Raw genomic sequence first — 16,857 nt, 5'->3', positions numbered from 1 at the left:
AACACATATAGTGATAGGGTGCTCTGACAGATCCCTTTCCATCAATAACACTCGCCTCTTACCAGAGACTATGGGTCTCAGATAATAGAGCCCAAAAGAAATTTGTTCTCCACACTTTTGTGTATCATTTGGAAGAAAGACCTCCTTTCCCAGTTGTTATGGGGAAATGCGTCGGGTGGAGTCACATCTGAGACGTCTGTTCACACGAGCTGGATGGCGGGTCCGCAGCCGTGTTCATTTGATACTACCACTGTTTGTTTTCATCTTAAAGCGGAGTTCCGGCCACAAAAAAAAAATTTCAATGAACATACCCCCGGGACAGTCAGGACTAGTACATTCCACAATGGCTAGCCTCTGATCTGTCCTGGTTCGCACTTACCTGCAAGAAGAAATACTCACTTTTAAAATTTCTTCTCCAGCGTTGCCATCTCTGTTGTGGGCAGCTGAAGCCAGCGCGATCCTCTTCTGCATCCTCTTCCGTGTCTTCTTCTCCCAGAATGCGCCTGCACCGGCCCCTCTCGTCACTTCCGGTGCGGAGCCGCATTCCTCCACAGCTTCTGGGCATGCCCAGAAGCTGTTTAGCAGGGAATCGCACTGGAAGTCGCACCAGAAGTGACGAGCGGGGCTGGTGCCGTCGCATTGATTCCTGGGAGCGTTGACGTTCAGCTCCCAGGAATCATTGCAAACCGGAAGTGACGGCGCGGGCCGCGGCCACCGAGGGAGGAAGTGGAAGAAAGGTGAGTATTTCTTTCTACAATAACAAGGTAAGTAAAAAAAAATAAATAAATCCTAACTATCCATTTCCTTTTCAGGTGAAGAAAAGCAAGCGGATGGCCACAAAATCGATTATGTTGATTTTGTGGCCGGAACTCCGCTTTAAGTTTAAGTGCAAGCTATGTTTTAATAAACTGGAATGTTTTAAATACTACACTATGAATTCCCTACCTCTTCTTTCACTTGATACATGCTGAGGATCGATTTTAACACTGTTGTAGTGCTTTATATGGAAAATTGTTTATTGGTCACACATTGAATTACCTGGGTGATGATCAGATCTCGCAAGTTATATGCAGAACCATCTTGGCTGATGAACAGTCTTTCTCCTCAAATGATACACAGAAGTGTGGAGAACAAAGCGCGTTTGGTCTCTAATATCTGAGACATATAGTCTCTGGTAAGAGGCGAGTGTTATTGATGGAAAGGGATCTCTCAGAGCACCCTATCACTATGTAGCACCACCCCCGCAGGAGCTGCTGATTATATTATTGGGTCTACACCCTGCCTAACAACCCAATCAAATTGGCTCGATCCCTCCTCAGGCACAACTGACCCAGAATAGGACTGGACTATCAAATAGATACACAGGTTGGAATACAATACTTCACTATGCAACAATACCTTGTTACCTTCTTGAATAGTAGTCCTTCTGGGTGACACAATGGAACAACGCACAAGATTGTAATTAACCAAACTTAGTTTACTATGTATCAAATTGAATAGGGGAGATACAATACAATACAATACAAGTCCATAAAAGGTTATTTAAAACAGCTTTAAAAAGGTAAAAGAATACCCCCACACTCCTCCTGCATTAAGGCTAGACACAGTACCAGGTAGGTGGGCCTATCTGAGTCCCTCCCCCAGAGTTCTCTTCTTTCTTGTTGATCTTCGCTAGCAAGGTTATTGAATAGAGCTCATTTGTAATCCAGATTAGGAATAAAGATCAAGAAAGAAAAAACAACGAGCTGTTAGTTGTCACCGCAGGGTGTCTGCGTAACTGAGCAATAACTTCTGCGAGAGAGATAAGCCTCTGGCGACTCCTTTACAGACCTTATTGTTTGTCTATGAGTCTCCTGAGAGAGTATGGTGATAAACCCCGGGGTTTTATCACCTCCTACTGCGCTACCGCTATCTGTAGATAAAACTGTCTCTTCAGCAGATAAAGTCAGTTATTGGGCATGTGCCCTCTCACCAACAGAAGTTTCTCCTTCGCGCGCTTCCACTGCGGTCTCAGTCCTTTGGCTATATGCCAGCCGCGCGGGGTCCTTCTGGCGGATGACTTCCGGTCTCGGCAAACAGCAGTATGACCTCCAGGAATGTGCCTCGTGCTTGAGATGGGACGGTTCCACGTCGTCCCTCCAGGCTAAAAGGCTCTGGCCCAATATCCAGTGTCAGTCCTTCACTCTCGCTCGCTGGTTCCTCAGAGTCCAGCGCAGAAAGGCCCCCCCCTTCGCGCGCTTCTCTCCCCTTTAAATAACCTCCCCCATAGTGCCGTGCGGTGCAGCCGTGCACCCTGGATCTTGCAAAGCAGCCTGGGAGATGTAGTTTCTTCATCTTGTGAAAAGGAAGTCACAGCCCGGGAAATTCCATGCAGCTACCACTAGAGGGAGCCTAGTTCCTGGATCTTGCAAAGCAGCCTGGGAGATGTAGTTTCTTCATCTTGTGAAAAGGAAGTCACAGCCTGGGAAATTCCATGCAGCTACCACTAGAGGGAGCCTAGTTCCTGGATCTTGCAAAGCAGCCTGGGAGATGTAGTTTCTTCATCTTGTGAAAAGGAAGTCACAGCCCAGGAAATTCCATGCAGCTACCACTAGAGGGAGCCTAGTTCCTTCCCACATATCAAACAGTGTCTTTAGGCATGTTTAACCCCGCTACACACTCCCCCCACTTGAGAAACTTTGGTCCCCAAAGAGGTCAACAGTATGTACCCTAGTGCATAAGTTGGCATTATACAACAAAAACATTAACATTTTGCTGAAATAAGTCAATCTGAATATATCCAATTTTGTATTCTAATAGCAGTGCAACAGTAAAACGATAAAGTGCAATTAATAACCAAATAAGTGATTTCTACAGTGTTAATATAGTGCTGATTTCTAGTGCTTTTATATAGTGCTCCTTTAAAAAGCACTTGTGCCTTTGCAATTTCTTAAACACTTACATCTTAAAGTTTGTGTTGAAAAAAAAAAAACATCAAAAGGTGAGAAAGAAAAAAAAACATATAGTGAGGTCAGAGCAACAAAATGTGCGCAAACATTAACTTACAAAGTAAACCAAATTGTGAACATCAAAAACTGTGCTTATTATAATGGCCAAACCCAATATCCTTATGTACAAACTTAAATGCAAACGTTTTCTACTTCAATACTTTGTTCTCATGATCTCTCACAGACCCCCCAAAACTTGGGTGGCTTGTACAGTTGTGCCTGGGGGTGAGCTAGGGTTGTCCCCCACCAAATCTACAGTGGAGGAACTAGGCTGGTCAGGAGATCTTTTGGAGGTAAAAACAGCTTCTTCCGAACATTCGCCCAATTGATCATAGGTCAGTCTCTTAGGTGGGTGAATGACTCTCCTTTCCCTCTGTTCCCGTGGAGGCATGCTCTCAGAGGTGCTAGGATCAGGCACTTCTGAGGATTCTTCAATGTCCCCCTCCTCATGTTCCAACACAGAGGAACCTGATGGTTCAAGAGAGGTCAGTTCTTCTTCAGAGAAGGGTGCAACCTCCTCCTCAGAATCTTCATCCTCAGCTGCTTCTTCTGGAAGCATATGAAAGGGTATGAATTCAGGGGCTTCTGCCCGAAGGGCTCCTCTATCAGCCAAGTCAGATGAAGACAGGGAGGCAGGTGTGGGTTCTGGCAACTGAGATGACCACAACCAGTCGGGTACCTCCTCTTCATCTTCCAAATCTTCAGATGGAGAACTTCCCTCTCCCTCATCTGGGAGCGTCGTCTGAGATCTGGTAACTGGTCTGGACCGGCGAGAAGTCGAAGGGGCCTCTGACAAGTCTTCCACAGGGGGCATACGAACCGCTTCAGAGAGAGGCAGCAAATGGTTCCGATGCCAAGCCTTCAATGGACCCACACTTCCTTCAGGCCGAATTTGGTACACAGGAAGGTTTGGCAGTTGCTTGCAGATAACATAAGGTTGGGACTTCCAGCGGTCTGCCAACTTGTGTTTTCCCGGGACACCCAAGTTTCTCAACAAAACCCTGTCCCCTGGTTGCAGGTCATGGATCCGAACTTTTAGGTCGAAATTTTTTTTATTCCGCAGTCCACGTTGATCAGATGTGGCCTGAGCCTTGTCATAGGCCGCTTTCAGACTCTTCCGCAGTCGGTCCACATATCCTCTATGCGATGCTGAAGAGGTATGATCAGGCGAAATGCCAAAGGCCAAATCCACTGGCAACCGAGCCTCCCTTCCAAACATCAGCCGATAAGGGGAATATCCAGTAGCATCACTGACAGTGCTGTTGTAGGCATGCACAATGGCAGCTACGTGCTTGCCCCAATGCTGTTTCTTCTCTGAGCTCAAAGTCCCCAACATATCCAAAAGAGTCCTGTTAAATCGTTCAGGCTGGGCATCCCCCTGTGGATGGTAGGGAGTGGTTCTAGTCTTTTGAATGCCTAACATATCTAACAGTCTCTTGATCAGTCTGCTTTCAAAGTCCCTTCCCTGATCAGAATGGAGGCGTTGTGGTAACCCATAATGTACAAAGAACTTCTCTACAAGAACTTTGGCTACCGTTGAGGCCTTCTGATCCCTTGTTGGGAATGCTTGAGCATATCTGGTAAAATGGTCTGTTACCACAAGGACATTCCCCTGGCCACTCAGATCAGGCTCTAAGCAAAGGAAATCAATGCACACCAGCTCCATGGGTCCCTGACTTTGTAGATGGCCCATTGGGGCTGCTTGACGTGGCAGAGTCTTCCTCTGTATACACCGGACACAAGAATGACAGTATCCTTCAACTTCGGCCCTCATACAAGGCCAGTAGAACCTGTCCCTGACAAGCTGAAAGGTTCTTTCGGGCCCCAGATGGCCATGATTATCATGAAGAGCGGCCAGAACTCCCTCTCTGTATTTAGCTGGTAAGAACAGTTGCCACTTCTCCTCCAGATCTTCAGATGGACCTCTCCGGTAGGCCACTCCTTCTCTGATCTGTAACCGGGTCCACTCTCTATGCAACAGACGGGCCCCCTGAGGGGAGTCAGTTAGAAGCAACTCAGGGCTCTGGATCTCCAGGGCTTCCAAGAGAAGTTTTCCCAAAGGGTCTTCCAACTGCTCCTTCCGCAAGTCCCTTTTGGACAGCCGGGGCAAACCCTCCCCTTCAACTTGGGTCACCTGGCAGTAGCATTTGGGTACTCCGATAGCCGAAACCCCAATCTCTTCTGCTCTTGACCCTCCTCGGGATCGAAATTCAGTTCCCTGATATAGGGCACGCACCCCTTCTGGAGCCAAATGAGTCCATTCTTCCGCAGGTTCCTGTGGAACATGCAACCTTCTGGATAGGGCATCTGCATCCCTATTTCCGATTCCTGGCCGATACTTCAGGCTAAAATTGAAGCTAGAGAGGGCAGCCAACCATCGATGTCCTGTTGCATCCAGCTTGGCCGTAGTCAACAGATAGGTGAGGGGATTATTATCTGTCTTGACAATGAATTCAGCTCCGTACAGGTAGTCTTTCAATTTGTCAACCACTGCCCACTTCAAGGCCAAGAATTCAAGTTTGTGAGTAGGATAATTCCTTTCAGCAGGCAGTAGACTTCTGCTCACATAGGCAACAGGTCGCAGATGACCCTCATGCTCCTGATAAAGTACCCCCCCCAGCCCATCTCGGCTGGCATCAACATGCAGTTCATATGGTTTTGTGGGGTCCGCATAGGCCAACACAGGGGCAGTGGTTAGGGTTTCCTTCAGCTGGACAAAGGCCCCTTCGCATTCCGGGGTCCACTGATCCTGGATGGATTCCTTAGCCTTCCGGGGGCCTATGGTGGACTTCGCCGGCTTTACCAACTCAGGGACATCATCTTCTTCATTCTTCAGGAGCTCATTTAGGGGTCGGGCAATCTGGGCGAACCCCTCCACAAACCTCCTGTAATAGGAGCAAAAGCCCAAGAATGACCGGAGTTCGGTCACATTTGTGGGTCTCGGCCAGGAAGCAACAGCATCCAGCTTGTCCGGGTCAGTGGCCACCCCTTCTTCAGACACGATATGGCCCAGGTAATGGACCGAGGACTGATAGAATTGGCACTTCTCAGGAGAAAGTTTCAGACCTTCTTCATGTAGCCTCTTCAAGACCTTTTCCAACCTCTCCTCATGTTCTTCTAAAGTTCTGCCAAACACGATAACATCATCCAAGTATACCAGTACCTCTATCAAATTCATATCTCCAACGGTCCTCTCCATCAGCCTTTGGAAGGTAGCAGGGGCCCCGGACAACCCCTGAGGCATGCGATTGAACTCAAAGAACCCCACAGGGGTGATGAAGGCTGTTTTCTCCCGATCTTCAGGGTGCATGGGGATCTGATAATACCCACTCTTTAAGTCCATCACACTGAACCACTTCGCCCCTGACAGACTCTGTAGGGCATCTTCGATTCGAGGAGTGGTATACTGGTCTGGGATGGTTCTTCTGTTCAGCGTTCGGTAGTCGATACAAAGCCTCAAAGATCCATTTTTCTTCCGGACTACCACTATCGGGGAAGCATACGGGCTCCTGGATTCTCGGATAATCCCGATCTTTTTGAGCTCTGCCAGCTGTTGACGTAGATCTTCTAAGTCACCTAAGGGGACTCGCCGGACTCTCTCCCTGAAAGGCTTGTCCTCACTCAGGCGGATCTTATGAGTGGCGCCCCTGGCACATCCCACGTCAAACTCGTCCTTAGAGAATATTTCCCTACATCGAGCAAGTTGTGCCTTGGCCCTCTTCACCCATTCCGGCGGGAGGGCAGCGTTTCCAGAGCAAAGCTCCTCTATAACCGCTTCACCCTGTTCCTTTTCTTTGAAATCAATGGGGGCAACTGGGGTAGCCGGGTTGACTTGGCCCAGGAGCACTCTGGCCGGTACCTTCACTGGTGTAATAGAGGTGTTTCTGACACTCACTAAAACCCTTCCACGGTTTTCCTGTAACACCTTCAAAGGGATCACCTCAGGGATCACTTCTATCCCTCTCTGTCTCTCCTTTTGACCTGATTCAAAGATAATGAAGGGACCCGGCTGTTGCCATGTGAGTTTAACAGAAGCCTTAAAACAGGCCACCTCTCCTGGCTGTAAGACCTTTTCTGCTCTATCCAGCTTCCAAAGTCGTCCAACTCCTTCTGCGGGGGTCTCTTGCTCCAACACTAATCGTTGGTAGGCCTGCCGTAGCATGGGATGGATCCTTGGCGCCTGAGCATCTTGTCCCTGGACCAGTTGTATCAGAAGGCGCCTTACCAGGTCAGTGTTTGTTCCTACGATGAGAGAGCTTTTGTTGGCCCCTGGTGGACGAGGACAGACCACCGCTAAGGTGTCGAAGGTTTCCGCTTCACCAGCCACTGATGGATCAAAGGTCAACTTGATTGGCAGATACCCGTCATAGGGAAAACTTTGGGTCCCAATACCCCATATCTCCAGATCTTCCAACTTCTGCAAAGGTAGATGGGTAAGATATTTATCATAGAAGTCTCTATACAAAAGAGTCACCTGGGCCCCTGTGTCAAGGAGGGCTCTTGTGTAAATTCCTTCCACCTGAACCGAGACCACTGGGGAGGGCCCGACCAAGTTAGTTGGGAATTCTCTTGATGTAGCCTGGTTGTCTGATTCAGTTCTCTGTACCCTGGCCCTCTTCTCCTTTTTCTTCCTTGATCTGGGCCCCCGCTGAACCCGGTGTGCATTGACTTTCCTTCCCTCAGTAACCCGGAGTCTAGAACTGGGGGTATTATATTTGGGTCTGACCCCCTGACTCAGTTTCCCTGATCCTGCACCACTTCTGGAGTCCCTTAAGACTGACGGACACCCGGTTGACTCCTTCACCGGTGTCCTCTGAAGTTTCCCGCTGGCTCGCGAGGTTTCGCGGCAGCATTTCCTGAGCTGGGACATACCCTTCTAACATGCCCAACTCCCCCGCAGTTGAAACAAGTTAACAATCTTGCAGGCCGTGGCTCTGGATCTGTGCTGAGACTAACAGGTTCATCTGGCCTCTCCGATATACTCCCCTTGGGTAGAGTGGATACCTGACCAATCAGGATGGACACCATTTCTATCAACTGAGACACTTGGGTCTTTAGGAGTTCAACTTGAGAGTCACCCTCTTCCACACTTATCACTCCAACCCGGGCAGTTGAGTCAAACTGCCGACTTTTCTTCTTGTTGTCCAACATAACCTCTTCCTCTCTGACCATTCGAATCAGATCGGGGTATTCTAGAATGCCGCCATCTCGACGAGTTCGTAACAGTATGGCAATGGGATCTAAAGGTTGAGCCCCTTTCAGAACCTGTCGTGCACGAGTCTCATCTATTTTCCGGTGGTCTATTCCTTTCTTTAGCAGAATCTGGTGGATAATCCTATCCAGACGTTTAATGAATTCGGACAACTTCTCCCCCTCTTCTTGATAACAGTGGTCCAACTGGTAGAGAAGTTCAGCCGCGTTCTCCGTCCGACCAAACACATCTTGCAGAATGTCCAAATAATCCTGTGCAGTGCAGTTCTTCTTGCTAAGCTTTAGATTACGTACAGCCTCTAATGCAGGTCCCCTTAAACTCTCTGTGATTCTCTGCTTCTTGTGCTGTTCTGGTACCTCCCATTCCTCCAAAGCCTGAGTGGCGGTATCTAACCACTCTTCGAACCCATCTTCTGCTGAAGGCACAGGCTGTTTCCCAGAGAATGTCCGGAGCTTCCTATATCCAGTCATCAAATAGCTCGAGGAGTCCCTACTACATTTTGCCACAATCTCCCCAAGAACAGCACACAGTTCTGAGCTAAAAGTCGACAAAGGTGATGACTCAGGATGCCCTTCTTGGACACCTTTTTCTTGGCTGGATACCCCAGGGGTGGTGGATGAGGGACCCGCAATAGGAACTCCTGGATGTATCAGGAAAAGTTCTGTTTGGTCAGTAGTTTTTACACTGTTTCCGTTGAAATAATCAGGGACCCCCTTCCTCCACTCACACAGTGCATACGTGTGTGGGACAGTGGTGTCAGTTTTCATGTCAATCACCCAAAATTTCCTGTCTGTGGATAGTGCCCTCAAAACAGGGAGGAGCTTTTCTTCAGTCCAGGCTTCTCCCTTGATTTCAACCACCAGGCCATTTTCCACTATGACATTCTCTTCCTTGCACCACTCAGCAGCAGCGACAGGATCCATTTCTGCGTGGGAGGGAATTCTATGGCTGAGAGGGTTGTATTGCAGGACTGTAGAAATCCCGGACGAGCCCCCACGTGTAGCACCACCCCCGCAGGAGCTGCTGATTATATTATTGGGTCTACACCCTGCCTAACAACCCAATCAAATTGGCTCGATCCCTCCTCAGGCACAACTGACCCAGAATAGGACTGGACTATCAAATAGATACACAGGTTGGAATACAATACTTCACTATGCAACAATACCTTGTTACCTTCTTGAATAGTAGTCCTTCTGGGTGACACAATGGAACAACGCACAAGATTGTAATTAACCAAACTTAGTTTACTATGTATCAAATTGAATAGGGGAGATACAATACAATACAATACAAGTCCATAAAAGGTTATTTAAAACAGCTTTAAAAAGGTAAAAGAATACCCCCACACTCCTCCTGCATTAAGGCTAGACACAGTACCAGGTAGGTGGGCCTATCTGAGTCCCTCCCCCAGAGTTCTCTTCTTTCTTGTTGATCTTCGCTAGCAAGGTTATTGAATAGAGCTCATTTGTAATCCAGATTAGGAATAAAGATCAAGAAAGAAAAAACAACGAGCTGTTAGTTGTCACCGCAGGGTGTCTGCGTAACTGAGCAATAACTTCTGCGAGAGAGATAAGCCTCTGGCGACTCCTTTACAGACCTTATTGTTTGTCTATGAGTCTCCTGAGAGAGTATGGTGATAAACCCCGGGGTTTTATCACCTCCTACTGCGCTACCGCTATCTGTAGATAAAACTGTCTCTTCAGCAGATAAAGTCAGTTATTGGGCATGTGCCCTCTCACCAACAGAAGTTTCTCCTTCGCGCGCTTCCACTGCGGTCTCAGTCCTTTGGCTATATGCCAGCCGCGCGGGGTCCTTCTGGCGGATGACTTCCGGTCTCGGCAAACAGCAGTATGACCTCCAGGAATGTGCCTCGTGCTTGAGATGGGACGGTTCCACGTCGTCCCTCCAGGCTAAAAGGCTCTGGCCCAATATCCAGTGTCAGTCCTTCACTCTCGCTCGCTGGTTCCTCAGAGTCCAGCGCAGAAAGGCCCCCCCCTTCGCGCGCTTCTCTCCCCTTTAAATAACCTCCCCCATAGTGCCGTGCGGTGCAGCCGTGCACCCTGGATCTTGCAAAGCAGCCTGGGAGATGTAGTTTCTTCATCTTGTGAAAAGGAAGTCACAGCCCGGGAAATTCCATGCAGCTACCACTAGAGGGAGCCTAGTTCCTGGATCTTGCAAAGCAGCCTGGGAGATGTAGTTTCTTCATCTTGTGAAAAGGAAGTCACAGCCTGGGAAATTCCATGCAGCTACCACTAGAGGGAGCCTAGTTCCTGGATCTTGCAAAGCAGCCTGGGAGATGTAGTTTCTTCATCTTGTGAAAAGGAAGTCACAGCCCAGGAAATTCCATGCAGCTACCACTAGAGGGAGCCTAGTTCCTTCCCACATATCAAACAGTGTCTTTAGGCATGTTTAACCCCGCTACAACTATATGTGTTGCCGTGTTTTCTCTTATTTTTTCACTGGGAGAACCATATGGACTTTTTATCTGTGATGTAAGTTTCATATTTTAGGTTGTTTGGTTTTGTTCTTATTTATTCATGTAATGGCTATGTAGCACACATTTCATGATGATGATTGATTTGTTAATTGAGAAGCGCACCTCATCATTTTTTTGCAATACACAGACACTGTCAGATAAATGCGATAAAGGTTAATCTGCCCTCAGGATATTGACTAACCTTATTTCTTTTTTTCTAGGAGTTTAAGCAGAGAATAAGTGATATACCTACAATCAAAGCATTCCTGCAGCCTGGTAGCAAAAGAAAACCAGTGTCTGATGATAAATATGTGGCCACAGTGAGGACGGTTCTGCAGGCCTACTACAATGTAAAATTGAATTATATTAATTAGTGTAAATTAGTGTAGAATCAGACTGCACATGCATAAACACATTTACAGACCCTAAATTAATCAAACTTTAAAGAATACTGAAAGTGGTAAGGTTTCCTCAGTCAAAGTTATTTTAGCATTCCTTACGCGCTATTTAGCACACCTTAGGTTCCTTTGAAGACAATAAAAAACCATGTTAAAATGCACTTCATCCTAAGCTAAAAGCTTTTGTGCAATTTTTAGATCATGCATCATAACATTATAAATGTAATTTGGAATAAAAATGTATGATTTTTTTTATCTATTACCTACCTATTTCTAAATTTGATATTTACACACTAGTCAGATTGTTTTGTCTTTACCTATAAGGAAACCCATACTGAAACATCTTGGGTTGCCCTTCTTATGATGTTAGTTGCCTGGCTGTCTCTGGCTTCATTGCTTTTTGAGTCATTGACCTACAACAATCATGCAGACAGTGAAATCATAGCTGTTGGGGCTCGTACGTGTTGCAGAGCAGGAACGCATGATGCATTTAAGCTGTTCAGTTGGCAAATAGCATTTTTAGAGAAAGATGTAATTGGTGACAGCTCTGACATTTTTTTAGATTAGATATTTTGAAGTACTATAACTGAATAGCCACTACTCTATTGATTAGGATTACTCATTAATCCAGAGATGATGCCATGAAATTGAGGCATTTAACAGGTATGGTTTCACTGACTGAACTAGATTAATGGTGAAATGGCTAGTTCTGTAAGCAATCTTCTGTTGTACACCACCACTTTTGAATAAATAAATGATCTCTTTACCTTTCTTCGTGTTTCTATTCACTAGTAGCAGCAGCATAAAAGACATACTGTTGTATTTTAATCTCTCATTACACCAGTTTTATAAACTACACAGACATTTTGCTTTTTCTAATTTCTATCATGACTTAAGATAAAGGCCAATTTACAAATTTCCAGTGCTTCACTGCACATGCATAATGTTGCATGGTAATGTGTGTTATTGTAAGGAAGCCCACTAATTTTGAATGGGCTGCAAATGAACCGCAACTGACATTTTAACAGACATGCACTATTTTTAGTGGTAGTGCACCACAAATGTGCAGATGGTTAACGTCTGTAAACGGTGATGCATTTAACTGCACTGGTGATGGCCTTGCAGGTAATTACTGGGGAGGGGGGGGGGGGGTCTGGGCAAGGTACTGCAACACAGGAAGAATCTTACTGAAGAGCACCAGTGTCTTTCCTTCAATGTTAAGAGCCGGTTCACACTACTGCGACCAGAAAGTCGCCTCATGAAGGAGAGACTTTTTAGCGCGACTTTAGCATGACTTTGAAGAGACTTTTGAAGAGACTTTTAAGAGACTTAAATGATAGGCGACTTTGTCTGTGGGGAATGCCTGGGTAATCTTTTTCTTCTTCCTGAAAAGTCTGATCACAGTCGCTTGAAAATAGATAAGGATCCCACTTAGAGGCGACTCCCATTGAAGTCTATGTTCACAAGTCGTATAGAGGTAGCCTTAAAGTAGTACAGGAACCTTTTCTGAAGTCGGAGCGACTTCAGTAGTGCAGATTAAGACAGCTCTCATTCATTTACATTGCATTTGTAATGACAAGCGACTTGGGGCGACTTGAGGTTGCACAAGTCGCGTCCCAAGTCGGAGTAGTGTGAACCGGGTCTAAGTTCTCCGAGGCTCCATAGTCCAAACTTTTGTTTCTTTGTGAATAGTCTCTCCTCCCAGGACTTCAGGGCTGCACCTTCATCTCCAAACCTGACTCCCAGGATTTGGTGAAGTCTGCCTTGATGCATATGGAAAGGACACATTGAAAGGCAAGAACTACTTTCCAAGGGCATGTCTTCTGACTTCCTGCAGTTTACTTTTGCCCCCAAAGCTCGTCCGATGTCCTCGGAGGTCCTGGACAAGCAAGTTGATGAAGAGCTGATCAGCACAAAACACAGTCATGCATGGCCCATCTAGCCAAAAGGCCTGGTGGACACTTCTCCTCATGGCCTGCTGAAATTGACCACCAAGCTAACTATCACACATTATAATTATCACACATCCTCCCCCTAGACTGGGGTGACACATGTCACAGCCAAATCATCCTCACATCCAAGTACACACAGTGGGCTGACTATTTTTATGTGGTGATGATATCAGGCACTTACAGTAATTTTGTGGTTAAAAAAAAAAAATGTAGCAATTCAAACTTTTTGTCCTGACTAAGAAAATGTTGAAACCATTGTGATTGTACACCTATATGTTACTTTATTTGCAATCTGCTATACCAAAATTGATATTCAGACTTTTTCTTTTGGCCCATGCAAAAGGAAACTCAACTGTGATTGCTTCATACATATCATCCCATCTCTTCCACTTGTTTCCCTACCGCTGTGGTGTGAGGGAACATGCTGTTAGCCACATTGGGTAGGTTTGGTTTTTCTGTGCAGGAGACAGCAGATAGCACTGGTTTAGTTTCAATAATAGAGTAGAGATAGGTGGGGTTGCTGGCTCAAAGTCATTCTTTGCAGGAGACAGAAGGGGGCACTGGCACACTCATTCTATGTTGGAGAAGGGAAGATGAGTTGGCTCTGTTATTCTATGCTGGAGATGGAAGGGGCACTGGCTCGATACAAAGTATAGGAGGGGGCACTGGCTCAGTTGTTCCATGCAGGAGACATAAGGAGGGCACTCGCTGCTCAAACAATATATAGCTGTGATCTGCAAGTTAAAGATCTCGCTGTATAAACCTATTCTGTATTGCTTTAATGTTTTTGACAATTTCAGCTTTAAAAACAATGTTACCATCAAGTACTCATTATACACGTTACATCAGAGGTTTAAGAATGCAAGCTTCAGTTTACTTTGGTTTTCTGTCAGTGCACTGTGGACAGGTATACTATGTATCTATGTTTTTTACAGCTGACCCCTGCAGGGCTATTTACCCTTAGGCTATGTTTATGCTTGGGGTGTGTGGTAGGTAAAACCACAGCTTACCTGCCTATTTTTACTAATACACGCACACACATTTACTGTGGCCACAACCCTTTGTTTCGTATTTACCCCATGTCAAATTCATCAAATTCAAGTGATTAAGACCACGCCACTACCATGCATAGTGCACCCAGTTGCAGAGCGATTCCGGGGTTTTTCAAGGGTTAAAAAAATAGATAAGGAGGTGACACATTGCCTCTGAGCTGCCTGAGAACTGCAGCTGTCCTCTGAAAAGACATCCACCACGGACTGCTGCCCACCACCATTATTGTAAAGGTCCTTCCATTTGCCGGGTTTTCACTTCTCGGACACCTGGTGGGATGTACACCAGAATCGCAGACTGTGGTCTATATCATTGTGAGCTGAATCATTATACACTAGTTCCACCTATATGATGCTGCAGCAATGAATGGATAACTTTGAGGTTGGATTCAAACTGCTGTGTGGAGTGGCTCACAGCAGGGGTCCGGTGTGTCCCTGTTCTCCATTTCAGGGAAAAATTTTTGGCTGGATTCAGAACTGAAAGGGCCTAGAAAACACACAGGACTCTTCAGCAAACCGCAACCGCACCGCAGACAGCCAGACACTGACAGAGGGAGAGACAAGAACACCGGCTGCTGCAACAAGGTAAGCTTACCGAGGAGGCACCAACAGGGAAGGAGGAGCAGACAGCGCCGGGCCAGAGACTCCATAAAGAAGGTTCTTCAAGTCACCTGACCACCGCAGAAGTTCCCAGAAGATTTGAATAAAGCTTAACAGTTACCAACACAGGAATTAAGGCAGTTCTGAGCTTCCTATGCTGCGATATCTCCACTATTGTATCCATTGCTGCTGGAGCACGCTGGGTTGTTAGCGAACAAGTTGAAAGGGTTGCCAGGATTGTTATATATAACGCTCAATCTGAGTGTTGTGGAGGTGAGCGGCCACTGCACTCGGTGTCTGGATTGTATGCTCACCGGGACACACTCACCTTGCTGTGTTTGAAGAGCACCTTTCACTTTTTTGAGTTGATTGGAAAGATCACCATATATAGAAAGATTTGTTTTGGCACACTGCACTTTATTTACTTCATTTGGGACTGCTATCATGAATATTTGTTAAATTAATATACGCACTTTATGGACTATTGAAGCACTTTTTAGCTTAATATTGCTATATTTATTTATTTTTGTCACTGTCACTCATGTTCTACACTTTTATGAGTTGGATTTATTTGATCGTATAGAGTCGCACATGAGTTTGGTTTACTTGAACAGTCACTCAGCATTGCATCTTTGATTGGATTTATTTTTTATACATTTATCTATTCTATCATCACTCTTTACATTCAGCATTTCTGAACACACTTTTATTGACACATTTATTAATTTGATCACCATTCAATATTCTTTTAAGGCACGTCTTTTCTACATACATTTATATTAGATCTAGTGGTCCCCCTGTTGATAAGTTGAGCGCTGATCTTTATATTTTTTAATTACGTTGTGATTAGTGGTGACACTATCAGAATCAGCTGCTGGCTTGGAGGAGTTCCACATCTATTTTTTAGATTGGGAAGATCCATTTGATCGCTTACCTCAAAATCGCGCATAAGTTTATTATTTCTGAATCTATCACATAGTTTCAGTCGTTTATTGGTTTTGGAAAAACTGAATGCTTGAAAATTAAATGAAAAAGTGATTGAAAAATGTATTCTGTAAAAATTGTAACTAAAGGCAAAATTTGTTTTTTTTTTTTGGAGAAGGATTAGAGTACCGGTCAGTTTTTATTCGTGTCTGTGTCCCTGTTATGGCGATTTGCCCTCTGTATACATCCTGTTTACCGCTATCATCAAAAGTGAAAGGAAAAGAAAATCTCAAATCTTGAGTTGTCCCCAGAGCAGTATTAGAGGGGAAATCTTCCAATGGGGACACCAGTTCTGGTGACAACCAGGGATTCCCTTAATTTGGAGTGGTTTCCTCTTGCCTCCTGTTTTGGCTATGGGACAGGAAATGAAGGGAAATCTCCCTTATGGGACACAGGTAGGAAAAAAAACTGTCATGGTTTCTAACCCTCCCTTACTCTATCCAAAATGAAAAAAAGTTATGCCTTGTTCTTTCACACATATGCATAGCATTACTGAGTATAAGTTGTGTAAACTGTAAATTGTGGTGTGCTAGGCTGGAAAGAATAGTGCACAGTCTCACGCACACCGACAATAACAGCTTTGTCTAGTCTAGGAGATGTTTTTTTACTATTTATTGCTGAAGAACCTGAACAGGAGAGGGATTTAGGTTCACAGAATACTCCAAAATTGTAATTGCAATCAATGGGAGAACAATCTTCTTAGTAGAAAATCCTTACAGGAGCAGCACAAACTACAGTCCCAAATCAGGTCTTCCTCACAATGCCCCAGGAACTGTCTGACACCCAACATCCACAGATAGATTCTCAGGCAGAGAGGTAAAAGAATCTTCTCCAGACCAGGACTTCAGGACAGTGCCCTCCCGCCCATGCTGCAACTTCCTGTCTCAGTAGCTATCTCCCAGGGGTAGCAGCCCCGGGAGAACAGGAACCCTCCCTGGAGAGGATAGAACACTCTAGAAAAACTCACAATCCTTAATTTTCTCACCAGCAACCTTATGGATGCCTCCTTCCAGGGATTGTCTGGGACATGATAAAAAATCATACTGGTTTCTTTGACTCTCCCTTCCCTATATTCTGGAAGCTTCTTCCAGAAGCAGATGGAAAGAATCAAACTTCCAGCTTAGAAAACCCAGGCCAAACAATAGTAGATCACTGCTCCACTGCTTCTGTTGAAGGCAAAAAAAAACTAAATTTAG

General features: G+C 45.6%; 1 protein-coding gene across 1 annotated transcript in view; it reads left to right on the top strand.

Moving 5' to 3' along the window:
- The window catches only part of LOC309550930 (glutathione S-transferase 3-like), a 58,627-nt gene extending 47,533 nt beyond the window's left edge, over positions 1-11,094 (top strand). Inside the window, exon 7 of the mRNA XM_082251330.1 lies at positions 10,900-11,094. Coding sequence (XP_082107456.1) covers positions 10,900-11,052 — 153 coding nt within the window. The 3' untranslated portion in view covers positions 11,053-11,094. The remainder of the gene's footprint in view (positions 1-10,899) is intronic.
- The last annotated feature ends 5,763 nt before the right edge of the window (positions 11,095-16,857 follow it).

Source organism: Pelophylax lessonae (assembly GCF_965119305.1).
Source record: "Pelophylax lessonae genome assembly, chromosome: 3".
NCBI classification, from domain to species: domain Eukaryota; kingdom Metazoa; phylum Chordata; class Amphibia; order Anura; family Ranidae; genus Pelophylax; species Pelophylax lessonae.
This window is presented reverse-complemented; position numbering and strand designations above follow the sequence as displayed.